General features: G+C 35.1%; 1 protein-coding gene across 1 annotated transcript in view; it reads right to left on the bottom strand.

Moving 5' to 3' along the window:
• MAN2A1 (mannosidase alpha class 2A member 1) overlaps positions 1–27,625 on the bottom strand; it is a 168,363-nt gene that overhangs the window by 86,568 nt on the left and 54,170 nt on the right. The window contains exons 5-9 of the mRNA XM_012790254.2: positions 25,423–25,550; positions 15,545–15,718; positions 14,380–14,566; positions 10,275–10,452; positions 423–625 (exon numbers count right to left, since the gene is read on the bottom strand). Coding sequence (XP_012645708.2) covers positions 423–625; positions 10,275–10,452; positions 14,380–14,566; positions 15,545–15,718; positions 25,423–25,550 — 870 coding nt within the window. The remainder of the gene's footprint in view (positions 1–422; positions 626–10,274; positions 10,453–14,379; positions 14,567–15,544; positions 15,719–25,422; positions 25,551–27,625) is intronic.

Genomic DNA, 27,625 nt, shown 5'->3' with positions numbered 1-27,625 from the left:
GTTTACTTTAAAGCCCACATTTTGGCTACTGAGAAGTCCTATTTGCTTCTTGGATGCTCAACTATGTTTCCAACAATTCAGCCCATCAGATTACTGGCTTGCAGACACCCATGATGGTGTTACCGAATATTAATATGGTATGCAAATAATATAGATAAATTAATTAGAAAAATACAAAATGCAGAATACAACGCCTAGAAAATCTAATTAGATAAACTACTTTTCCTTCCAGAACAAAAGTCCATGTAATAATTTGATTGCACTTTGGAGACATATTTCTGATTGCATTAAAATTTCACAATTACATTAAGCATATCATCAATACTACATAAATGACGTATATCATGCAAAACTCTACAAAAAAGCTATGAGAATGTAAAAGAAGCGAATAAATAAATGTAGCTATCTAAAGGTAAATGTACCTTAGGTGGGATTCTATGATTCTATCCATTCGTTTGTAAAAGGGTCTGGACGTAAAGTAGCCACTCCAGTAATGATCATCTCGGTCAGCATAAGTGAAAAAGTCTCCACTTAGAACAGGAAACATCGACTGGCTCTTCTCTCTCTGATTTGCAGCTGCTTTATCCAGTGCATCGAAATAATCTGATAAAGTTCCAAACTGTATCTAGTTATAAAAAGAAATTACACTTCAATTATTCATTTTTACCTGAAAATTATTTACTCCTTACACTAGGAGGAGAGAGAAGTTAATAAATATTTAAGATGTGCTTCCTTCCAAGTTTAAGATAAACATACAGCTCAAATTTTACAAAAATCAGAAGCAGGGAGGAAAGTATCAGTGACTCTTTCTTTTACTTGCATCGAGTCACAAATTAAACAAGAGAAAGCTCGTACAGCTGAGCAGTTAGGAGGAGAGCTATCTGGATCTGCAAATTTGTGGATATGAAAACTCCCTACATATCTCTAGAATTTCAAAGTGTGTAGAAATCTGGGCATGGAGTAATCCAGATGAATGAAGGATGAGGGCAGTGGCAAATATAAAATGTATTTTGAGTAAAATATTCTAGAAGTCTGGAAGAACAGTTTTGTTGATCATAAAGAATTTCGTATATCATACCCTCCCCTCCTTCTCATCCCTCTCCCCTAGTTGAGTTATTGTAAGGGAGAAGGGAGAGACTTTAATAACAGCAAGTCATTAAAAAAACCAAGCTTTCTGGCTGGGCCTGGTGGCTCAAGCCTGTAATCCTAGCACTCTGGGAGGCCAAGGCGGGTAGATTGCTCGAGGTCAGGAGTTCGAAACCAGCCTGAGCAAGAGCGAGACACTGTCTCTGCTATAAATAGAAAGAAATTAATTGGCCAACTAATATATATAGAAAAAATTAGCCAGGCATGGTGGCTTATGGCTACAGTCCCAGCTACTAGGGAGGCTGAGGCAGGAGGATCACTTGAGTCCAGGAGTTTGAGGTTTCTGTGAGCTAGGCTGACGCCATGGCACTCACTCTAGCCTGGGCAACAAAGCAAGACTCTGTCTCAAAAAAAAAAAAAAAAAAACCAAACTTTCTCTAGCAGCAGGTAACACCAAGTATAACACACAAAGAGTAACAAGAATGGCAAAGCTGGCTGCTCACATGCACAGGTCTTTCTGACTAATGATTTAAACCAGCAGTACCAACATCCATTTTTATGAGTACAAACTATTCTACAAATTAGAGGAAAAAGGAAACATCATGCCAGATCTTATAAACAGATATTAAAACGCAGTCTTGTTAAAAATAGATTATCCAACAGGGAATGTGTTCCTTTTAAGAGAAAGATGCTGCTTCCTACCATACACACACACAAAAAGATACCGTAAGTCCTTTTGATTCAATGTAGCAATGGCATAGGCATGAAACTCATCTCTATCACTTATCTGATATGTGGTTTTGAGCATATAACATAATGTCTCTGTCGGTCCCTGTGTTATGACAAATAGGGTTCTAAGTAAAGTACTTAACACATTGACTACCATGTGAGTTGTATTTAACTCAGGCTAGCTTTGAGCCCGGGGCCTCTTGAAGCAAAAATCTGCAGCTGGTTCATGAAAATCTTACTTGTTGATGTTTTTATGGTTACAATTAATATTGACAATTTAATTCTAAAAAGGTGGATTGTGTTGCATACAAATTATACATGGAAAATAACAAATTAGAAAGGATTGTTTTGTTTTAATAAAAGACCATGGCCCCAGGAAAAATTACTTTTCTCTAGTGTGGCAGTCAATGTGTTAGAACCATGACTGGCAATGGTATAAGCTTTAGTTATTTTTCCATTGCAGAGGCAAATTTTCAACTGGAAACATTGACAGCAATGATATTGATAGGACAAATATAAGTTATTATAATCTAATTCTGCTGTAATAAATGTCTAAATCCTTACATTTATATTAAAGATAAGCAATTTTCAACTATACTACCTACTTTTATCTTGGCTTTAGCAAATAAATATGATCTTGGGCAAGTTAATCTATTTGTGCTTCAGTTTCCTCATCTATAATGGGAATTATCATAGTATCTAACAGAAAATATTCAGAGAATTAAACTACTTAAATGAAGAAAAGCACTTTAAACAGTTAATGGCAAATAATAAGCACTTAATACATTTTAGCTAACATCGGAAGCAATTTTATACTTAGTAACATTACTAGAAAGCAGAATGTATATGTGTATGTGTATGTGTGGCCACACAAGAAATGAGAGTCATGAATAGAAAGAAATATGGCATTAACTTTATATCCAACAGGTACAGATGAGCTTGGGGAAATATACATAATAACGGTGATAAAATATTCAAAGATCTAAATATTTCTGAGTATTACTTTCCTCACTTGTATAATAAGGAACTTTAGATAACAAAAATTTCTTTGAAATCAAAATTTAAGAATCTGTGGCATGGTACAGAGTTAATATTAACAACAGAGTATACCCTTTCAAAATATTTCAATTAATTTTTGGTATGAGCTGGGATGAAAATACTTCTTTCTTGGCAATTTCTCAGAGCAAAGTTTACAGAAGTGGCCTAGTAAACTTTCTCACAAACTTATTTCAATCTTTAAGGATTAAAAAATAATCCTTTATCTGTGCTAGAATACTTTCAAAATTAAGATTTTAAAGTACATTTTTCTAGAAAGTCTCTTGTTGGCTCATATAAAGTAAGTATTTGCGACACCTAAAATAAATAAAAATATTTAAATGGTTTTTATATTAAAAGACAACAAATTCGATCTTAAACATAAGAAAACTGTAGAAGGACAACACAGACAAATTACTTAAATTGTTAAGTAAGTGATAACAAATGGCAAACTGTCTTGGCTAGTCCAATGTCAATTTTCAGCTATCTATATTCAAGTTTTTACTTTTATTCTGTCTTTCATGAAAATAAAATAAATGTATGCCTCCAACTGAGACAAAAAAACATTAAATGTCCCACAGAAAACAAATAACTAGATTAACTAGATCAGCGGTCCCCAACTCTTTTGGCACCAGGGACAGGTTTTATGGAAGATAATTTTTCCGTGGAGCAGCGGGGAATGGTTTCAGAATGATTCAGCCATATTAAATTTATTGTGCACTTTATTTTTATTATTATTACACTATAATATATAATGAAATAATTATACAACTTACCATAATGCAAAACCAGTGTGAGCCCTGAGCTTGTTTTCCTGCAACTACACAGTCCCATCTGGGGGTGTGGGAGACAGTGACACCCAAAGTGTGTTGCTCATGTCCAGTCTACTCCATACGTAATCTTGCTTTGGTTGCTGTCACTGTAGAAAATCCTGCTTCACAAAGATAGGATGTTGGAAATGGATGTTTTCAGTGCTTCTGTGGCAATTTCAGGATATTCTGCCATGACTTTAATCCAGAATGTATGGAGATTTGAAGTTGTCTCAAACATACTAAGGCCGCTGTCATTTGCGATCTCAAGCAGTTGATCCTCTTCTAGTACAAAGTCGATTCACCTGACTTATTCACAAATGGGTCACGGATCCATTCCTTCCCACTCAGGGGTCTTTTGTGTTTGGGAAGTAATGCTCAGACTCTTTTGAAAGCTGAGATAGGCGATCATGCACCAGCTGGGAGAAAGAAGGCCCTGGCTTGGTCTCTTTCAAAATCTCTGCTAATGTTTGAAACATGTCAAAAATTCCAATGTTCACTCGTTGCCCCCTAACCCCCATAATTCCAGTTTGGTTTTGAATGCAGCCAATTTATCTGCTTATTTGAACACAGCTGTCATTCTCCCCTGAAGTGACAGACTGAGTTTGTTGAGCAGGTTGAATATGTCACACAAGTAAGCAAGTTTTGCTACCCATTCTGTGTCACTTTAATGTGCTGCCCATGGTGACTGCTTTTCTAAAAGAAATCTCTGGAGCAGCTCTCAGAACTCAGAAACCCTGGCCAGTGATCTACCTTTAGAAAGCCACCTCACTTCCCCGTGTATAAGAGCAGACGTGTGTGCTCTGCGTCCGTCTCCTCACAGAGCTGGGGGAACAGAAATGAGTTAAGGGAGCGTACTTTAGCATGGTTGACCATTTTAGTCACATCCTGCAAAATAATGTTTAGTTCAGGTGACTGTTTTGGCCAGCCAGCATTTCTCTATGGATGACACAGTCCATAGACTCACGTTCAGAAGTGACCTCCTTGACCCGTGTAGTGAAACTAGAAAGCCGTCCAGTCATGGCAGCTGTTCCACCCGTGCATATATCAACACAAAATGACCAATTCAGTTTTCCTGATATATAATCACTCAAAGACTTGAATAGTTCTGCAGCTGTGGTGTTGGCTGGCAACAAAAGTGCACATAACATATCCTCACGCACATCCTCCTGAAAAATATATCTCACAAAAACAAGCACTGTTGCTTTGTTGTCAACATCAGCAGACTCTTCAACCTGGATTGCTACCAAGGTGACTCATTAATCCTCTCTAACAATTGTGCCTCAATATCCTCTGCTATTTCATCAATTTGTCTAGTTATGGTGCTAGCCGAAAGAGGAACACGTGCCACCTTTTGAACGGCAGAGTCTTCTAAAAGTTCACGGCAAACGTCCTTAGCAGCAGACAGGGTCAACTCTTCACCCATTGTAAAGGGCTTCATAGCTTTAGCAATGCCATTAGCCACTAAGAATGATGCTCTCGGTGCAGACACAGTTGATGAAGTGGTGGCCTTCAATAATTGCTTCTGTTCTTTGTGTTCACATTTTTTTTCTTTTGAAAAACTCCAAAGGCTTATCTTTTAATGCAAGGTGCCTGGTCTCCAAGTGGTGAAGCAGCTTTGAAGGTTTCATGGCTTCAATGGATAGCCGGTGGCCACATATTTTAGAAAGCAGGCTTGGAAAATGTGAATCACCTGTTGCAATGACGCCATAATTTAAGTAGGACTCTTGGTATTTTCTCTTAAATGCAGCTTTCATTTTTTGTTGGCAGTCTTTGAGTCTTCTGTTGTCTCATCATTGAGTCTTTCCCCCTTTCCAAAGAACCACCCCAGTGACGTTTGTTTTTTTACTCAATTTTGCTAGGGTTAGCTTGTGTGGCTTTTGAGAAAAGAGGGAAAGAGGCGCAGACACAAGTGGTAAATAAAATAATGGGTGGGTCACACGTGGACTAAAATAAGCATCAAATTCTGACTTAAAGCCTGCTAGCAGATGCAGCTGTACAATTCAAGTGCATCAACTCACTTGCCACTATAAAGCCTGCCACCAGATGCAGCTTTATAATTGAAGCAAGATGCTCACTTGCCACTATAAAGATTGTCACCAGATGCAGCTTAATTGTCACTTGCCACTCACTGATAGGGTCTCTTTTTTTTTTTTTTTTTTTTTTTTGAGACAGAGTCTCACTTTGTTGCCCAGGCTAGAGTGAGTGCCGTGGCGTCAGCCTGGCTCACAGCAACCTCAATCTCCGGGGCTCAGCGATCCTACTGCCTCAGCCTCCCGAGTAGCTGGGACTACAGGCATGCGCCACCATGCCCGGCTAATTTTTTGTATATATATTTTTAGTTGGTCAATTAATTTATTTCTATTTTTGGTAGAGACGGGGTCTCGCTCAGGCTGGTTTCGAACTCCTGACCTTGAGCAATCCGCCCGCCTCGGCCTCCCAAAGTGCTAGGATTACAGGCGTGAGCCACCGCGCCCGGCCACTGATAGGGTCTTGATATGAGTCTGCAAGCAACTGATTTATTATGGTCTCTGTGCAGTCAAACCTCTCTACTAATAATAATCTCTATTATTATTAGTTGCTCAGTTGCTCCCCACTGCTAGCATCACCACCTCAGCTCCACCTCAGATCAGGCATTAGATTCCCATAAGGAGTGCACATGTGCAGTTTACATAGGGTTTGCGTTCCTGTTTACACAGGGTTTGAGCAGCTATAAATCTCGTACTGGTCTGTGGCCCAGGGGTTAGAAACCACAGAACTAGATAAACTAGACAGAGAAAAAAAAATCTGAAGATACCAAAGAGCAACCAAAGAAGCCGGTACTCAAGGGACAAAAATTCTGGAGGGAAAGGAAATGCATCAAGGTGAGCCCTCCAGTCTGCACAATTTTTATCTTGGAGTACTGGTCCAACCGCTGCACAAGACAGATAGGCCTCACAGAAAGCAATGCACTAGAAGATGCAATTGATAAAATTCAGCATCTGGTCATAAAAAACATTCTGCAAATGAGGAATATAAGGAAAATTCCCTAATCTGATAAACAGAATCTATAAAATCCTATAGCAAACATCATGATTGATAATGAAACACTGAATGTTTTCTCCCTTAGAAAAAAGTATGTCCACTTTTACAACATCTATTCAACATTATATTGGAGGATACCACAATTACACAAGGCAAGAAAATATACTGAAAAGTATAAAGCTTTGGAAAGGAAGATATAAATATACCATTATTCATACACTAAAAATCCAAAAAGAATCCACAAATAAATAAAATTAATAAATAAATGTAACAAGGTTACTAGATACCAGGCTAAAATGCCGAAGTCACAACTGAATTATTATACAAAGAATATACCATGTTCATGGGTTAGATGGCCCAATATTTGTAAAGAAGCTAGTTGTATTCAAATTGAACCACAGATTCAATGCAATATCAATCAAAATCCTCACCCCCAATTTTTTTTTTTTTTGGTAGAAATTAAAAAGGTGACCTACACCTATATAGAACTACAAAGGACTAACAATAACTAACGGAATCTTGAGAAGGAGACTAAAATTGGAAGACTTATACTATTGGATATTAAAACCTATTATAAAGCTGTAGTAATTGAGATAATGTGATATTAGTCACACAGACCAAAACATTTGAATAGAGAGTCTAGACATGGACCCAAACAAATGTAGTCTCACTCATGATTAATGAAAAGATGACGCTGCAGTGCAGTAGGGGAAACTATGGTCTTTTCAATCAGTGGTGCTGGATATTCACATGAGCCAAAATGTATGTTGACCCCTACCCTCCCAGAATTCGCAGCAATCCATTCCAGATAGATTACAGATCTAAATGCTTAAGACAACACAGCCTCTAGAAGACAGCTTCACAAAAAATGTATTTTGATGACCACAGGGTAAACAAAAATTTCTTAAACAGAACATAACAAGCACTAATCATAAACAAAAATAATGTTATATTAGAGTTAATTAACCTTAAGAATTTCTATTCATCAAAAGTCAGCATGAGAAAGTGAAAACACAGGCTACATAGTGGGAGACGATAATTTCATAAATTTTATCTGAAAAAAAGACTCAATCCAAAATATATAAAAGGGCTATAAACAGTAAGAAAAAGACAGATGAAATTTACTTAAAAAAATCATCCAAAGACTTAACTATGCACTTTACAAAAGAGGATACCCAAATGGCAAGAAACTTAGGAAAAGAGGCTAAACCTCATCAATCACCAGAGACATACAAAATGGAATCATCCCATCAAAAGGATAAAAATGGAAAAAAAAATTCTGATAATCCAAAGTGAGTAAGAGTGTGGAACAGCTAAAACTGTCATACAACACAACAACTGGTGCATCTATTTTGGAATATTGTTTAGTAATGTGCACTAACGTTGAACATGTGCATACTGAATGACCAAAAAATTCCATCCCATTTTATACTCTCATAAACTCACCTACATGTGACCAAAATAGGCACAAAAATATTCAAAGCAGCTCTATTTGTAATAGACAGAAACTGGGAACAACCCCAAATAGCCAACAACACTAGAACGTATAAACTGTGGTATATTCATCAAATGGATACTAGAGATGCCACACAGCGTTAAAAAAGAATGAACCACTGCTTCATGCAACGACATGGATGAATCTTGCAAACATAATGAGGAACAAAAAAGAGCCAGATACAAAAAAGTACACACTTAGGATTCCCTTCACATAAAATTCAAGACCAGGCAACACTAATCGTGATAATAGAAGGCAAAGCAGGAGTTGGTGATGACTGGGAGGGGTATCGGAAGGCCCTTCCCGGGGTGCTATCAATGTGCTACGCCATGCATGATCTGGATGGTGATTATGTGGGGGCTTTTAACATGACAAATTCTCTGTGCATGTACAGTCCATGCACCTCTGCTATATGTGATACTTCGATTTTTAAAACTACTATAAAAATATTGTTTTAGTGGGCAAAGGAGGAAATAGGTAAAATACTAAAATCAGAATCTAATTTTTCAGAGTCAGGCAGGAGACCAGGCACTTCTATGGACTCCAAAACCATTCCCCAGTAAGATGTATTTAGAGGTAAGACACTCCCATGCATACCATACCTCCTGCTCTGATCAAATATCCATGTGTGAGCTTTGAAGAAAATACAGAGATAATTTACACATAGCTCCTACGCTCAGAGTTCATAAGCTGGCAAAAATTCTATTGTAAATAACTTGCGTAAACTTGATATTTTGTTTATTCATTAATATCTATTTAATATTATTTAAATTTATTTTGAAAACTTGAATTCTTACTACATAAACTGTAGTCTGTCATCAGCTTTCTAATTTCCTACACAGAATCATCATGTAATTTCTATAGTATCACTATTTTCACAAATCTTCTAATGTCTTACAGGCTAATGTGTGAAATACTAAACATGTTGAATAATTTATTTTTTTTATATAGGGTTTCTAATACGCATTTTAAAAAGACTTATTGTCTCTGCATTCTGGAACTGGGGAAATAAAAAAAAGGAAAAAAAGAAAAGAAAAGAAAGACTTACGGTCTCCACACAAAAAAAATGATAAATGCTCAAGGTGATGGATATCCTAAATATCCTGATTTGATCATTACACATCGTCTGCAAGAATCAAGATAACACAATCACCCCATAAATATATATAATTGTGTATCAATAAAAAAATCAATTTTGTAATTAAGTAAAAAGATGGATTGACCAAATGCAATATATGACTCTTGTTTGAATCTCGACCCAAACAAAGCATTCGTTTAAAAAACTGAGATCAGGAAAATCCAGATCTCATCCGAATCTATGCAGATATGATATTCTCAAATTATTGTTAATATTTTACTTGTGCTCATGGTATTTTGAGTGTATTTTTAAACAGAATCCTTATCATTTAGAGGTAATAGTTATAGATGAAGCTACGTGACATCTGAGATTCGTGCCAATGTAATCCGGAGGAAGGGGAGAGACAGCAGCAAAACACAGCTGAAGCAAGAGTAATCTCTAGTTGATGAATGCGTAACTGAGCCACGGAGATGGGGAGAAAAGGACATTTCTGCAGCTCTCAAAACTTTAGGCTACGTTTTAAATTTTCCATGAAGGGGGGAAAAAAAAGAGTAAGAACCAGAGGGACATGATTAATTTTAAAAGTCTTCTCACTTAAGAAAAATGCTAGTGTATTCTCTGGACATAAGGTATTTGTTTGCAAAATTCATGACATGTTCGTCACATCTGCCAGTCACTCTACTAAATCACAAGGATGCAACTGCCAGAGAGAAACAACAAACTTTCAATGCTGGTAGAAAAACAGAACATCCCTGAAAAATAAACATCACAATTTAGTAGGTGTATACACATAAAAGCAATTCCTCTGTAATCCTTAAGGAGTGGTAGGAAAGGAACAACTTTAGAAATGGAACTACAGTATGCAATGATTTTCTTCTTAATGAATGATACTTTCACATAGGAATTATATATTATAAGAAATACTGAGATCAAAGACTAAGAATTTGTGTTATAGCTTTAACTTAATAATGCAGGCTCATCTCAAATACTGTATCACAAATCAATGTTTTCTCATTACCATTACGTTGAAGTGAGGGTGAGAATTCATATAATCAAAAAGCCGCTGGTAATTCTTGAACTGCAAATCCCATTCTGTGTATTCACAATAGCGGAAATCATCTCCTAGTGGGGCCAGGAGAACTTTACTACGAAAAAGCTTTGACTTCTTTCGGTACTGATCTAAAAGCAATGAAGCTCTACAAAAGAAAAAAGGAAAATATGAATTAGATTAAGAAAAGGCCAGCAGGGCAACTCATTAAAAAAGAAATAACTAAATTCAAAAGTGTATTATATTCAATGAAATTATAGTATATTTTATCTATAGTCTAGGTTTAGTATGATTTAAAAGCACATTTTTAAGCTACCATTCTAATTTTCATTAACCACTTAAAATATTCATAAATTCTTATCAGAGGGAAAAACTTATAATTTCCAATGGATTATCTTTAGAGAAATATGGTCACATTCCAACTTTGGCATATAATTATTCGGACACCAATGTCTTCCTGACGCCTAACCACAGAGACTGGATCCCAGATAGCCCACGTTCCAAAATAATTTAGTCCAAGAAGACAATAAGGGCTTATCACCTACATAAACTTTGAAGTTTGCTTTGCCATAATATTCATTTCTCTAATCTAAAATTGCCTGATTAAACATAGAAAAAAGTATATTTTGAACAAAACCAAAAGGAATGAACACATCTTAATCTATAACATTTTATAGAACTATATTTCTTCTTCTCAAGGAAAAATATCAACTCACTTAACTCTTGCCACCAACAATCTATATTTGTCACGGTGCCCTTTTCAGCACTGATCATCAGATAAAGCTTAGGAGTTGAATTAGCTATTTTGGTTTCTACCTCCCTGGGCCCTAACCCATGACTCAAAATATCAGCTAAATGCAATGTGCTGAGGTGATAGAACAGCTTTTATATTTCATATTCTAGTACTCTGCAGAATACCCTTTGGAAAATGCTGAATTGGGAAGTCATTTAAGGAAGTCTGGGAAAACAAACTAAGAGGGAGGGCTTGTGAAAATGAAATTAAACAAACAGATGAACATAGAGTAGTTCACAGTGTTTATAAAGCCAAAGCTTAAGAAATGAGTGAATAAATGACAAATATTTTTTAATTCAGTATTCAAATTCAAATTCAATGAATTTTCACTTCAAGAATTATCCAAAAGTAAATTCTAATTCACAATATAAAAATGTATAAAAATAACTCAGAAAACATAAATGATGGAAAGAGGCATTCTATAAGAAAAAAATTTTAACTAAAATTAGAATCTCATATGGTCTTTCTATACATTGTTTCTCAAATTGCTTTGCAAATTTAAATTTTATCAATAACTTTTTACCGATTTTATCAATAATAGCATGGTAAGTAAAACATAACTAGTGTTCTTATAAAACATATGTTTACTTTTCTGAGGTTAGCATTCTGCATGTTACTTAATACTTACTGGTGATATACTAACATTCTACATTTACCAAAAGTACATTTAGGTTATAAATCTACCTTTTTTGTACATTTTTTCATTAAAAATGCATGAACAATGAGATTAATCATATAGAAATAAGACCCCAAAAATCAGTAAAAAAATAAAATATATAAACCACATATACAAAATATACTATGATTGAGCATCCAACTAGATTTCCTAGGCAGCCTGGGGGGAAAAGGGGTTACTACTAGACCTAATACCATACCTTGTGTTTATACACATAAAGCACATACACAGAAAGGAAATCACAAATTTTAATGACATGCTTTTCACATTTGGCATCTATGCTAACCCTCTTGCTCCTGTTCAGTAAGCATCAACACTGGGAAGGCCACCTGTAGTTCACCATATATTCAGTGAACTCATGACTAATCAATTGATCAACATCTCATTGAAAACACGCAGATAGAATTTGCTCTTGATTTATTCTACCAGGTAAGAAATGTCAACTATAACCAAGAAAAAAAATCCCTAAAATATCAAATCATCTGACATTCAATGGGAAAAGCCAACTTAAAATATATAGCACTCAACCAACAATGAACTTGTTGAAGGATGATATTTCTTTATTTGCAAAATGGAGGAACTTGCTGAACTGTACATATCGAAAGATGCCACCTGTATATTATAGTTAAATCTCATTTTCTTTAGGGTATTAGAAAGCTGAAAGGTGCCACTGAGCTGGAATGCCTATGTTTTATTTCCATTCATCACCAGGTCAAAAAGACAGTGATATTTAGAAGTGAATTAACCAGTAAAAATTTCAAGACTTGTAAGAAATTTAAAAAAAAAATCTATGTAAGTATTACACATATTCATTCACCTGTGTGTATGTGCCCCCAGGTGCCTAGAAACCACTTTCAAAATCACTGGAACTCACTGAGCACAAGGTATGAACCTGAGGGGCAATCACTGAAGGGCTAGATGAGATAGGAAAAGGATTACAAAAAATTCCTTTTCCCCCCAATAATATGCCTCAAACAGGTACTCTCAGTGGCACCCAAAGAGAGAAAGAGAGGCTCACAATACCTATGGATGCACTGAGACTTCTCAACTGAAACATCTGGCTAACCTTAAAGATGTTCCCCATTCCTGACCACCTGGCTGAGAGGAGTAGTATAAATACCTGTAAATACAAATAGCTTCCCCCCCCAGTAGACAGGCAAGGGTCCTCCCACCCTCGCCCCCTCCTTTTCACTGCACCTTCTGCTATATAACATACTGGCTTATTCTCTTTTGCCTACCTAGCCTGACCCTAGCTAGAAAGCTAGCTGTTCCTCATTGGTTCTTGTAGGAACCAAGAAAATGAAACCTTGGATCGTTTTTCAAAACAACTATGAAAGTCAGATTTTGAGAGAAAGGCTGCCATGCTAACACGCTTTCATGTCTGTCACAGGGAGAGCCTCATATTGGAATATTTCCTTTATAATTACAAGGACTCATTCAAGGTGAAAAAATCCAATCTCGGCCAGGCACGGTGGCTCACACCTATAATACCAGCACTTTGGGAGGTCGAGGTAGGAGGATGGCTTGAGGCCAGAAGTTCAAGACTAGCTAGGCAAAATAGGGAGACCTTGTCTCTACGAAAAATTAAAAAAAAAGTATCCAGGTGTGGTGGCACACACCTGTAGTCCTAGTGACTCCAAGGAGGATCACTTGAGCCCATGAGTTTGTGGTTACAGTGAGCTATGATTGCACCACTGTACTCCATCCTGGGCAACATAGCAAGTCCCTGTCTCTAAAGTAAAAATTTAAAAATAAAACTTTAAAGAAAAAGATTCATTTTTTTAAAAAGAAAAAAGTAACTTTTTTAATAAAATAATTTGATAGTGCAAAAATCTTAATTTAAAAGGCTACATTATTTTCCTAGCACAGTTTAGTGTTTTTACATTACAACACAATATTTTATTTTCATGAATTATACACCACTAATTTTTAAGTGAAGAAATTAAACTTCAAAAGCACCAATATTAGAAACTATAGGTAACTTGGTTTAATAAGATGCTTCCATCATTAGCACAATTTTCTTCTAAAGCAATGATTCCTTCCTTTGATTTTTATTTAAATGCATTTAAGTATAAATATTCTTAATTAAAATTTTCCGTAAGTCAAAAACATCATAACGATACAAAGATGTGTATTTATCAGAGCTGGGCGGCACTCACCATTATTGAAATTGTTATTAAGGGAACAGATAATTATACTCTTTATGTGTTCCATTTCAATAAATGTGTTTTTTGCAGTTGGGTTGCTTTTCTCACCAATTTGTTCAATAGGGACCAGAAGTTTTATTATCAACAACAGTACATGAAATCAATCAAACACAGTAGAAGGCTTTTATAATGAGGGCAAGGGAGATGGTAATAATAATGCATTATAAGTAATCCATTGCATATTGATCTACTATTGTTCAGTTTCCATTAAACTGTAACACATAAGAGGTACAGTGAAGGCTCTGGTTGGTTTTTAGTTGCTTTAGATCTGGTTTGAATGAATACCTTGAACAAGGATAATGTTAGCTACTGAAGCCCATTTGTTTAACCCTTCAGCAACTAGTAGCTGAGTAGCTACTTTATGCAAGATGTTGTCTTATGAAACACATATTTTCATACCTGCTTTGGACATTCTCAGCATGTATTGTTTGTGGGGGGTATCCCCAAGGACAACCCAATCTACCTCCAGGAAGCCGTTTAAAATCAAACTGGCAGCATATTTTAGGATCAGGTCCACAAGTGTGAGGGATGTCATAGCTGTAGAAGGGCATCATGTGGCATAAAATATCGGTGACAGATCCTAGATCTGAAATAAAGAGCCAACACACAAACCTGCATTTATAAAATCTGTTTTCCCAAAAACTATTCAAAATGCTGTTATTTTATACATATATAATATAAGCTCTACCCTAAATCAACAGCCCCTTTAACTTCCAGTACATATATCCCAGCAGTATTGAATGCAACCAGTCTGAAGGAAGATATACATCTCAGTTTCTATCTACCTCTTTTATGTAGATATGGCAGAGACAGAAAAGCCCCACCAGGAACCAGCATCTGCTGACCTGGAAGGATACAAACTGAGCAGAAGTAAAAGATACAACCAGCTTATCCAAAATCATGGCCATGTCCATCCTTGGCTGCCAGGTAACAAGACACACAGAGATCATTACATTAGCTGCAGAAGTTGGGCGAGGAGAGAGGAAGGGAGTAAAAGAGAGAACTGGAAGAACAAAGGAAGAAGACCTAAACCTTGTATTCTCTCCCCTAACAAATTGGTACCCAGAAGTATGTCCTTGGAACACCTAGGTGCTCACAAAACACAGTGTTAAAACAGGTGAGGGCTGTTTTAGGAAGACAGGGTTAGGTTTCAAAAGGCAATTCCTACAAGAGGTAGAGACAAGAGAGACAGAAGAAGGAACACTGGGTGAATATAAGATTAAATGACAGGATATCAGTCCTAAAGTAGGTTCAACTTTGTGATAGAACATTCTTTCTAAAATAGAAGTAAAAGAATTATTTGGCAAATACTAGCTCCTTATATTTATTAACTTCCTTTAGTCATTAAAAATTTTTTACTGTGTTCTCTAGGTAAATATCAGCATTATTGGTTAATAGAATCTTGACACAAATACATTGGAAAAATAAGTTTAAGAGTACCTTCAAACAACCTGATTTTTCAAGACTGACACTGAATATAATCCACAATGGCATGAGTTCATAACCCTTGTGAAATAATATGGAGGTCAAATGGGATCTTCAACTTTCATCAAACTCTACATACCCCAATTCTGTCTCCAAAAAAACTCCAATGATTTCTGCAATGCAAAGTGTTTTTTAATTGCATAATGCACTCTCTGGATAAGCATGTGAGAAAATCCAGCACGTTTTAGAAGATAAGTCATTGTTGGCGAATGTCCAAAAGGATCAATAGCCCAGCCGGACCGAGGTTTCACTCCTGTTGATAAATAAGATAAGTGTTATTTTTTAAAATTGATAAATGAAATAAAAAGAAGTTACAACACATGAGACCCACCAGAGTTCTAGGATTTCCTAGGGTAATAACACAAAGGAGCTGACTAGCATTATCCTTTGCCAAATACTCCCAGCACCGTTATGTGACAAAAGTAATCTAACTCATTTCAACTTATATTTCCCAAATTCCACATTATGGATTTTTGGTTTATATTTCATACCTTACAAACAGCCCAAAATCATCTTATTATATAGTGGCAGAACTGGCCAAAATAACTGTACCATGTTTCTTTAAATCTTAAAATATTATTTTGATGCTGACACTTTCTCTCTACCTAGAAAGGAATCAGTACAATTTTTTTACAGCTGCCTCATACTAATGATAACAGCCATCAACTACAGATATATCTCAATTTCACAAAGGATAAAATGTAAAAAAAAAATAAAATAAAAATAATAAATATACAGTTTAGAATTAATAAAATAAGATTATTCATCTAGCAGTATACGAATCTGATCTTTTAGTTATTCGGTATTCTCAAATAAGACTTCTACTTACAATCTATAAATCAACATAAGTAATATTGCCGTGTGCATTTTTTTTCATTCAAACATCTATTTGACACCTTTCCACATGCTTAAGACTATGAAAGATCCTAGGGTTACAGAAAACGAGTGAATCCTGATCTTGAGATCTTGACGCTAGCTGCAAAGACTTCATTCAAACAGATGCAACACAAAGTAACACAAAAGTCAGCAGAGAGAACTCTGTAGAGCAATACTGAAGCATGACACAGAGATGGGGAAGCCAGCCAAAGAGACTGAGAAGGAAAAGTCAGGACCCATGTAGGACCAAGAGCATGGAGTCGAAACGCAAAGAGTTATGTGTCAAAACTCAAAGAACCGACCATACAACTGTGCATTTCACACATGTAATTTACCTCCAAAACTTGTAAAGAAATACTGGACTCTATTTAGTAATTTTGTTTTTCGTGGTGATATGAGATTTAACAACTCTGAAACTAGCTTTAGTGTATTCTAGAAATGAACAAATGAGAACAAAGGAGCCAGGATTTTCACTGTAAGACAAGTAACTACAAACATGGGAATGTGAGACTGGAATATGCTCTGTGATACTGAGATGGGATAGAAGATATCACTACTAAGTTAATGATTTTCAACAAATAGGTATCAAAATATAGATACAGATATCTGTATGTGTATACACACACACACACACACACACACACTCATTTTCCAACCCAGTGCACTAGGAGGACTTAAATGCAATAACACCTCAGTACCAGTGAGCTCACCTTAGCTCCCAGAGCTTGGCCTCTAGATACCATTCTTCTTTAAAAATCACTGAAAGAAATGGCTTATTCCAGAGCTGAAGCCAAGAAAGTGCATGATAAGCCTGGAACACATTCTTGGTTCATAAAGTAAAGAAATGGTAAAAGAATCATGGGGACACTGTAAAATATCTCAGGAGACGAGTAAAAGGAGCTTCCACTGGGCAAATCTGAGACAACTTAAGGATGGCAAAATAAATAATAATAGTACTAGATTATAACCCAGTGAATGTGACAATCCATGAGCCCATACTGATATAAATAAATAAATGGGAGATAAAAAGGGAAGCTCTTCCTGTAGTAGAATGCCAACTAACAATTGTAGAAGGAATGGTGGGAATAGAAAGTCATCAATGAATGCTAAAACTAATACATGAAAGTTTGCTGAAGAATAAGATATTTACCTAGTCTCAGTATATCTCCCACAAATTATTCATCAGAAAAGAGAAAAATTAACAGGACAGGGAAAAAAGTTAGCAGACACACCGTAACCAATTTTTCAAGCCTAGTATTAGCAATACTGGGGCAGAGGGACACCATATGCTTCACGATATGATGCACTGAGGACAAGGGAAACCACTGCAGTGACATTGCAGCAAGATACGCAGACAGGAGGGATGCATAAATAGCCTGAATCTAATCCTGAGGAAACAGACAAACTCAATTGAGAGACTTTCTACGAAACTGGTCTGTACTCTTTAAAAATATAAGAGTCAAGAAAGCCAAAGAAAGGCCAAGGAACTGTTCCAAATTAAAGGAGACGGAAGATACATGAAACTAAATGCAACATGTGACCCTGGACTGGATCCTGGACTGGGAAACAAAAAAAAAGCAGCTTTTACAAAAGACATTATTGAGACAACTGACAAAATTTAAATACATTCTGTGAACTATACTGTTGTATTGTATCACTATTAATCTTCTTAATTTGATAACTGTATTCTGATTATATATCAAAGTGTCCTTGCTTCTTAGGAATTATGCAATGAAGTATCTAGAGATAAGGGTACACGTTATCTCCATCTTACTCTCAAATCGTTCAGAAAAACATGCATATGGACTTATGGACAGGATATATGGGAGTCCTTCCCAAGTAGTATCATGCAACTTTTTATAAATTTGAAATTATATCAAAATTAAGTTATCAAATAAAAAAGGAGTGGTATTTCATATAACAAGGACAGAATAAGCTTACAAACAAGATAAAAATCAACATCAAATGCTACAGTGACGTCACAGCTTAGTGTCCATTCAATTTAACAATTATAGCAACACTGGCAATCTTTTCCACATCAAAATCTCTTGATCCACACACAGAGGTACCAACCTAGCCAGCTGCAATGGAATAAAGAATCCCTGAGAGGTAACAATGTAGAAAAGAGAGGATATAAACTATATTTTTTAAAGCTTTGATATGAAAGGAGGTGAGAGCTAGGGAGTGACTTGTAAAGCAATCCAGTGTCTTGCTAGGGTTTTCCTCAACATGAAGCAAATAATATTTTTTTAAAGGGAAATAAAGGGTTAATTTAGGGAAAAGTCCAATATAAGAAAAATCCAAAATTTGTCAATAAAACATGTCAATAAAACTAGGAAAAATCATCAAAAAGATTCTGTGCCTTCATGTAAGAATAAGATTATCAAAATATATAAAAGTAAAAACTTAAAAATATAAGAAAAACAATCATTAAAAAGAATAAATATACCAGTCAATTCTTGGCAAATCTAGTAGGCTTAAAAATTAGAACATGGGTAGCATGAAAATAATTAATAAAATTGATTATTCTAAGTACATTTGCTATTATTATTTTAGAGGAATCAGGAAACATATCAGTAACATGGATATTTTAGTCAAAAGACAAGCTTTTAGTCAAAAAAGTTATAATGATTAAATTTTATAATGAAGTCTACAAAAACAGAAATCAACAAAGATTAAACAAAGTAAAAAAGCATCTCATAACCAAATGTAAAAATGAAGTCTCTAAAATAATAGGTGTTCTAAATTTAGAGAACAAAATCAAGATCACTACTGTAATTTACAAGATGCAGCCAAAGCTACAATAAGAAGAAACTTCATATACTTTGATGTGTTCATTATCTTTAGAACAATAGACAGTAACTGAGCTAGGGGAAAATCCCCCTGAGAAAAATCCCCCTGAACCTGGCTTTTCTCAGCTTTATGGAACATGTAGTCACTCATTAGCAGAAGCCTGTGTTAAATAAAATTTACAGGAGGCCACTGTCTTGGACTAAGCTCTTGCACTTGGCCCAACAGACCAGACCAAACCAGAATGCAGTCTCTGGTGCTGGGTGCCACATAACCAAACTGAATTTTAATATGTTCCAGTTTTCAAAAACACAGGACACTCACAGCAACCAGTCAAAGGGGCCCAGTCTACTTGAGCCAGCATGATAAGGAAATCTCCTCTGTTTTAACCCTTTAAGGAAAGTAACTTTAAAACAACTAATCTAGTTTCTGTTCCCTGTTTCTTCTTTTTCAGCCCCTTTCTGCCTACAAAGCCCACCTCTCCTCTGCTCTACTCAGCCTTTCCAGTCCTTAGATGTGATGCTGCCCTATTCATGAATCACCGATAAAAGCCAATTCGATCTTTAAACTTAATTTGTTGAAATTTCACCTTTTGACATCTGTAGGACTCTAACCGAACAGTTTTATGATGTTGTAAATGTGGTTTATGCGTGTTCCCTGTTTGGGATGCAAGAGAGAGTGAAGCAGCAAGGTACCTCTTACGGCTGCTGCTAAGAGCCATGAGGACACCCCGGGCCACATCAAAGGCCAGCACTGCCACACTGCCACAGCCCTGTGCAAAAGTGAGCACCAACTGCATTTCAGCAGTCTGCTTGTTCTGAGTCCACAGCCTGAGCGAGATGGATGGGCGCACTGTCTCAAGAAATGCTCCCTCCCACTCACTTTCCGTTTGTAGAAAGAGAATAAATGAGCCACAGTGTGTATATGTTAGCACATGTACCCCTTACCAATGTTTTGAGGAGAAAAACACAGACGGAAGGAGAGAAGGGGGAAGAAAACAAAGATAAGGCAGGATGAAGAAACACAAAATACTTACATTGGTTTAAAAAAAAGAGAGCTGATCTTTAAAAAATAAAGCAGACTAACAATCAAATAAAAAGGCCATAAAGAAAACTGGAGAAAACAGACAGTTTTAAACACTTATACTATGCTTCTAATACATCTAATGAAAAATTTTTCTAAATTCAATCCCATTTTTGTGGAATAAAATTAATCTGTGTTTAAGTATACATATGGAAAAATCCAGAATGTTATAATGTTATATATATCACAATACAGTAATCTCTGAACAGTAGGTATAGGATTTTTCCTTACTTTCTACTAACACGTATTATTTTTTCCTGTTTACCTACATTAAGTGTACATCACTTGTGTAACAAAATACTGTTTAAAACAAAGAATCATACACAATTTTTATTTTATATTCCAAATCATTAAAATGTTGGTAAGAAGGCTGGGTTTCTGATAAAATAATATAATTAATATTTTATATGTCAATTAAATTATATCAATGACTGTGGAGAAATTTTTAGTATTACCAAAAAAATTTACCTCCATTAAAAGACCCTGTAGGCCTAGAATTTTAGAGTAAATTCTTTCCAATGCCCACAAACTGTCATGGAATACAAAGGAGGATGTAATGTTACCCAATTCATTTTATTAAGTAACATAAACCAATAAAAATACATGTAAATATAGTATATTAAAAAAGAAAGCCAATCTTAATTATGAAAATGGATATAAAATTCCTAAACAAAAACATTGAACAAATTGAACTCAACAGCAACAAAACCAAAAGGGATTAATCCCAGGAAGTCAATGACTTTTTAATTGAGCAAATTGCTGTCACATCCATAGGGTAAATTTTAAAAAATGCAATATTAACAGATTTTGAAAGAAATCCAGTAATATTCAATACTTATTGCTATTTGAAAAATACAAGAAAAACAATTTTCTAAACACTATAAAAAACACCTACCATAAAATCCTAGATAATACTTAGCATAGAATAGCTGAACAATTTCCACTAAAAATCTGGAAGATCATTACTATAGCAGATTTGATCTATGCAATAAAATATCAAACAGATACATAGTCTAAAGAATATTAAGAATTAAAAAGATATGATAATTTTCATTTTTAAAGATGATAGTACATACTTACCATAACCAATAAGAAATTACATAAAATATTAATAATAAAATGAAATAAAATGAAAAATAATAAAATGAAACTTGCTACTTAGGAGATTTATACACTTATACCACACATATACACATACATGCACATCAAAATTTTTCTTATATACCAGTATAAAATGATTAAAAGAAATGAGAAAGATACCACTAGAAACAAATGAACAACCATAGAGAAAACATTCATAAAATATATGTAACCAAGAGCTCATATTCAGAACATACAAAGAATTGCAACTCAAAAATAAAAGACAACACAATTGAAAAGAATGGGCAAAGATTTAGAAACTTCAAAATAGGATATACCACTGGCCAAGAAGCAAAAGAAAAAGTATTCAATACCATTAATCATCACAGAAACGCAAATAAAAACAATGAAATATCACTATATACCCACCAGAATGGTTATAAGAAAAAAGACTGACAACACCAAATGTTGGTAAGAATGTAGAACAATCAGAATTTCAATTCATTGCTGGTGAATATAAAATAACACAACCACTTTGGAAAACTCTTTCAAAGTTTACATACACTTAACATATACTTAGCCTACAGCCCAGTAATTCTACTCCCAGTATTTACCCAAGAGAATGAAAACATATGCCCACAAAAGGACCTGTGCACAAATGTTTATTGCAGCATGATTCATAATAGCCCCAAACTGGAAGCAGCCCAAATGCTCACCAACAGGAAACTGAACAATGGAATACTACCCCAGTAATAAAAAGGAATGGATTACTAACATATACAACAAAAACAAATCTCAAAAGCTTTATGCTGTGATAGGATATAAGATCACTATATAAAAATTAAATGGATTTCTATATACTAGAAATAATTCTAAAATGAGATTAAGAATATAGTCCCATATAACTTAGAGTGTCAGCAAAACAAATAAAATGCCTATGAACAAATTTAACTAAAAAGGGTAAGACTTTTACACTAAAAGCTACAAAAGATTATGGAAAGAAATTAAAGAAGATCTACATGAATGCAAAGACATCCCATGTTAATGTATCATGACATTGTTAAGATGGAAATATTCCCCCAGATTGACTTACAGATTCAACATAATCACTACCTAAATCCCCAGCTGGTATCTGTGCAGAAACTGAAAAACTGGTTTAAAATTCATGTGAGGAAAAAAAAAATCAAGAGAACCTGAACAGTCAAAACAAGCTTAAAAAAGAACAAAGATGGAGAATTCACACTTTCCAATTTCAAAACTGACTACAAAGCTACAATAATCAAGACAGTATGGTAAAGAGACATTTAAATCAATAGAATAAACTTGAGGGTCCAAAAATAAACCATAAAGGAATAAATCTTTGGGATCTTGGGTTAGGTAATGGTTTCTTACTATGGTATCAAAAGCACAAGCAACAAAAGAGAAAATAGATAACTGGATTTCATCAAAATTAAAATTTTCGTGCATCAAAAGACATCTTCAAAGGAAGGAAAAGACAACCCACAGAATGGAAAAAAAACCTGAAAATCATTATCTGACAAGGGACTTTTATCCAGAATATATAAAGAACTCCTACAAGTCAATAATAAAAAGACAAAGAAAAAGATTAGAAGAGATACATCTTCAAAGAAGATACATAAGTAACCAATATACACATGAAAAGATTCTTAACATCATTAGTCTTTAGAAACATGAAAATCAAAAGATACCATTTCTCACACACTGCGATACGCTACAATAAAAAAAAAATAACAAACATTGGTGAAGATATAGAAAAAGTAAAAAATCTCATACATACTGGGTATAAGATTTCTTTTAGAGATGTTTAAAAAGTTCTAAAAGGAGACTGTTGTGATAATTACACAACTCTGTGAATATACTAAAAACCACCAGACTGTATACTTCAAATGGGTGAGTTTTATGGTATGTGAATATATCTCAATAAAGCTGTAAAAAAAAAAATGATACTCAGCAAAAGAAAGGAAATCCAAAAGAATGTATCTTATGTGAGTCCATATATTAAGTAGTTCTTAAATAAGCAAAACTCATCCACAATGATAGAAATCAAAAAGCAGGGGCTGCAGCACAGAGAGATCAGAGGATGAGAGATCTTTCAAGGTGAAAAAAATGTGGTGAAAATGGGTACATACATTTGCCAAAACTCATTTAACTCTACATTTAAGATTTACATATTGCACTGCACGTAAATTATGCTTCAATAAAAGCTGAACATAAAAAAAAAAATCCACAACTGAGGTTGATAAAGTAAATATTCTTGGCTTAGAACACAGCTAAGTGTTTAAGAAAAGAGGGACTGTATAGACAGTGCCTATGACCATGTCCAGGTTTGGTGATTTGTTAAGAAAACTTACAAATCTCAGCATATTTTCGTACTCACAGCTATGATTTATTACAGTGAAAGGATGAAAAGCAAAATCAGCAAAGGGAAAAGGCACACAGAGTGAGTCCAGAGGAAACTAGGGAATAAGCTTCTAAAGAGTCCTTTCCACATGGAGCCACACATGATACGTTTAATTCCTCCAGCTCCAAATTGTGACAATACATGTGAAATGCTGTTGACCAGAGAAAACTCATCACAGACTCAGTGCCCAAGGTTTCTACTGGGGGCTGGTTATGTAGGAACCCTCTGCCTAGTACGTGTACTAAGATACCAGACTCCCAGAAGGAAAGCAAATATTTAGCATGAACTACACTGTTTGCACAAAAGTTTTAAAAACAGTGTGGGGCTACTCTTATCATTTAGGAAATCCAAGTCCCAAGAGATGCCAACCAAGTGCCAACCTTGCAAGCAAGAACTTTACAAGGGTAACAGTCTCAGATCTGCTAATATGTTAACTCTTTTCTACACAGGCATGGTATCTGCAACTTGCACTCAAATGGTTTCAATAATAATAATCTGTACCACCATCACAATAATATGGAAAGAGAAAAAAATAAAGCAAATGTGCTAACGTGCTAATAATTGCTAAATCGGGGAGAAGAGTTTATGAGAGTTCTTTGCAGTATTCTTATAAATTCTCTTTGAATTTGAAATTATTTCCAAATAAAAAAAATACATGGGAGTGGAGGATTTTATTTGTAATAGAAAAAATGTTTTAAATAATAAACTATCTAAAATCAACTTCAATAAAAACATGTGTACTTACCAAAAAGAAAATGACAAAATTAAACTGAGATATGAAATATTAATATTTGAAAAGAGTTACATACCATGTTACAGAATGCAAATAGTAGATATCACAAAGATGTCAGTTAGTCCCAAGTTTTTACAAGTTGTAGTGGACATCTGCATTTTATCAGTCTAGTATACTTTTTCCTACTTCTTGTGGCAACAGAATTCTGCTACTGCACTGAACCTATTCCATGTGTCCGTTCACAGTTTAAGTGCAGCTGACCCTGACCTCCACTATTCCCTCTACCACAGGACCACGTCCACCAAAATGACTAGGCCTCAGTGATTTCAGTTCCCAGACCTCTGGACATAGTAACTGGCTCAGAGATAAGACCTTGACCCTAGCTGGGCCAATCAAATAAAGTATTAAGGAAAACTCCTTCTCCTAGTTGCTAGACTGGGAATATGAGTGTCTCAGTTGCCTAGGGCCATCTTATTCACCATGTGAAGAAAGCCATTAAGAAGACTGAAGCAAAAGGAAGCAGAGCCCACAGACCGTGCTCAGACAACATAATTTTAGTCCCCTGGATCCAGCCATACCTGAAGGTACATCTGTATGGAATCCTCATGACATAACTATATTTCTTTCCTTTTTTTTTTTACTTAAAGCTAATAAACGAGGTTTTTGCCTCATATGATCAAGAGTTGTAACTAATAAAAAATTAAAATCCCAAATAAAAAAATTCTCAAATTAATAAAAATACGGAGAAAATAATATACAAAACAAGGTAGATGACCCTAAGTGACTGTAGCATATCTATATAACTGAGTTTATGATCTAAGAAACATCATAAATTAACAAAGGATAAGTTATTCAATAATCAGTAATTATTATGAGAAAATTAGTTATTTGAAAAAATAGAGCCTCACTTCACATTCCCCCAAATTAATTGCTCAGAATAGCTCAAATAAGGGAGAAAGATACCAATACATACCTAGATTATTTTCCAGCCACTGATGTCCTTCAATTAGTTGATCAATTAAGGCAAAATAATGGGGATTAGCTTCATCAGGCATAACCCAGCCACCTGTCACAATTTCAAACTGACCATTTTCTATTAAACTGGAGAGAAAATAATAAGAGTTTACATTAACAAATGGAAGGAAAGTTCAGATAAAAAAAACTAAACAAGCATAAACACTTAAAAAACAGTCTTTAAATATAACCAACTTGTATTTATACTAGTTGTTTTAAACAATTTTTTTAAACCAGTGAATGCATTTCAACTTTGAGGCCCATGATGAATCACCCTTAGTAAAGTGAGTAGCCCCTCTCCTAAGCAAAGCCATGCAGATCATTTTGGAGGTTCCTTTTCATAAGGGTACAATCTCCCACACAGCTTCAAAGATTCCTAATGTCAGGAGCCACATCTGACTTATTTCTGAATCTTGCAGAGCACCTAGCAAAAGTTCTTTCCTCAGAGTATATGCTTAGATAATTATTTATTGGAGGGCTGTCATCTTAAGTAGAGTATTTGTTTCAATACACTTTCATCGAAAAATCAATATTTACTTCAGTCCTGGTGACACTGATAAGTCAGTCATGCAAACTACTGCAAAAAAAAAAAATAATAATAAAGGTAAAGCTAGTAGATATCACGTGCATCTGGGAACACAGAAAACAATAAAGCACTTTGCCCCAGACTCAGTTAAAATGTAGGCTATCTAGTTTATTTTACATTATTGAATGAAAAGCTCTAACATTATCATTATTTGTCCACTGGGTACTTGTTTGCTGTAATACCATGAAAGGTAACAAGATCTCCAGCCCTAATAAAATTGAATTGTTTTAAGACACCTTCCCCTGAGAAGAAAAAAAAAATCATAAACTATTAAAATTTTCAAGAAGTGCTCAAGGAAGTAAACTATTAAAAATTTTAAGAAGTGCCCCAGGAAGTATGAATATAAAAATCACAAATTTCAGCAAATATCTTAAGTGCCACAGACTTGCCAGTATACAACAAGATGGTTTGGATCATGGGGTAAAATTTCAGAAAAAAGCAAAGCAGCTTTAAAAACGATACACATCATCATAGGATGTCTACACTAAAAAGCCAACTAGCAAGCCAAATTTAGATGAAGCAGACCAGAGGCACAAACGACATAAAGATTTCCCTACAAAGCATATAACAGAAGCCATAAGATTAACACAACATCAGATTTACTCAAACATATGCATGATTGTATAAGCAGTGACAGAGTGGATAATGAACTCTATGTCTAAAAAATAAAATAAAAAATCCCTTGCAAAATATGAAAGAAATGAATTAAATTTATGTTGCCATAGGGATCACCAACTAATGTAATTTCACATGGAGAATGATGACTCATTAGAATATCTAAAGAAACTCAAATGTCCAGTTAAATCTTAGATTTTCAAAGACCCAAATCAAGAATCTATAATAAAGAATCTGAAATTTTTTAAAAATTGCGTTTCTTTTTTTTTTTTTGAGACAGAGTCTCATTCTGTTGCCCGGGCTATAGTGCCGTGGCATCAACCTAGCTCACAGCAACCTCAAACTCCTGGGCTCAAGCAATTCTCCTGCCTCAGCCTTCCAAGTAGCTGGGACTACAGGCATGCGCCACCATGCCCGGCTAATTTTATATTATATATATATATATTTATTTTATTTAGTTAGCCAGCTAATTTCTTTCTATTTTTTAGTAGAGACAGGACCTTGCTCTTGCTCAGGCTGGTCTCGAACTCCTGACCTCAAATGATCTGCCTGCCTCGGCCTCCCAGAGTGCTAGGATTACAGGCATGAGCCACCACACCCAGCCTAAAAATTGCCTTGCTTTAAGAACACAACTAAATTTAAGGCCCTATCCCAAATTTAGGGGCCCCCTACTATGCCCCATCCTTACTGATAATGGGCCTTCTTCCCTTATAGTTAGTTTCTGTTTCTTGTCTATCTGGTGATTGCCCGTTTTGGCCAAACTCTAGAAGCTGTGGACTGGATCTGCTCCTTACACCTTATATTTAATAAACTAAAATATCAAGATGGTTTGGGACTTAATCGCTGACCATCAAATACAGAAACTTGACCTCACTATCTTAACATCCCAATAAATAGATCCTTTGGAAAATTTCAGATATAAATTCCTTGAAAATAATTTCTTCTTTGCTGATCTTGAATA

Source organism: Microcebus murinus, chromosome 11 (assembly GCF_040939455.1).
Source record: "Microcebus murinus isolate Inina chromosome 11, M.murinus_Inina_mat1.0, whole genome shotgun sequence".
Lineage (NCBI taxonomy): Eukaryota > Metazoa > Chordata > Mammalia > Primates > Cheirogaleidae > Microcebus > Microcebus murinus.
Note: the sequence above shows the minus strand (reverse complement) of the source record. Positions and strands in the feature narration are given on the sequence as shown.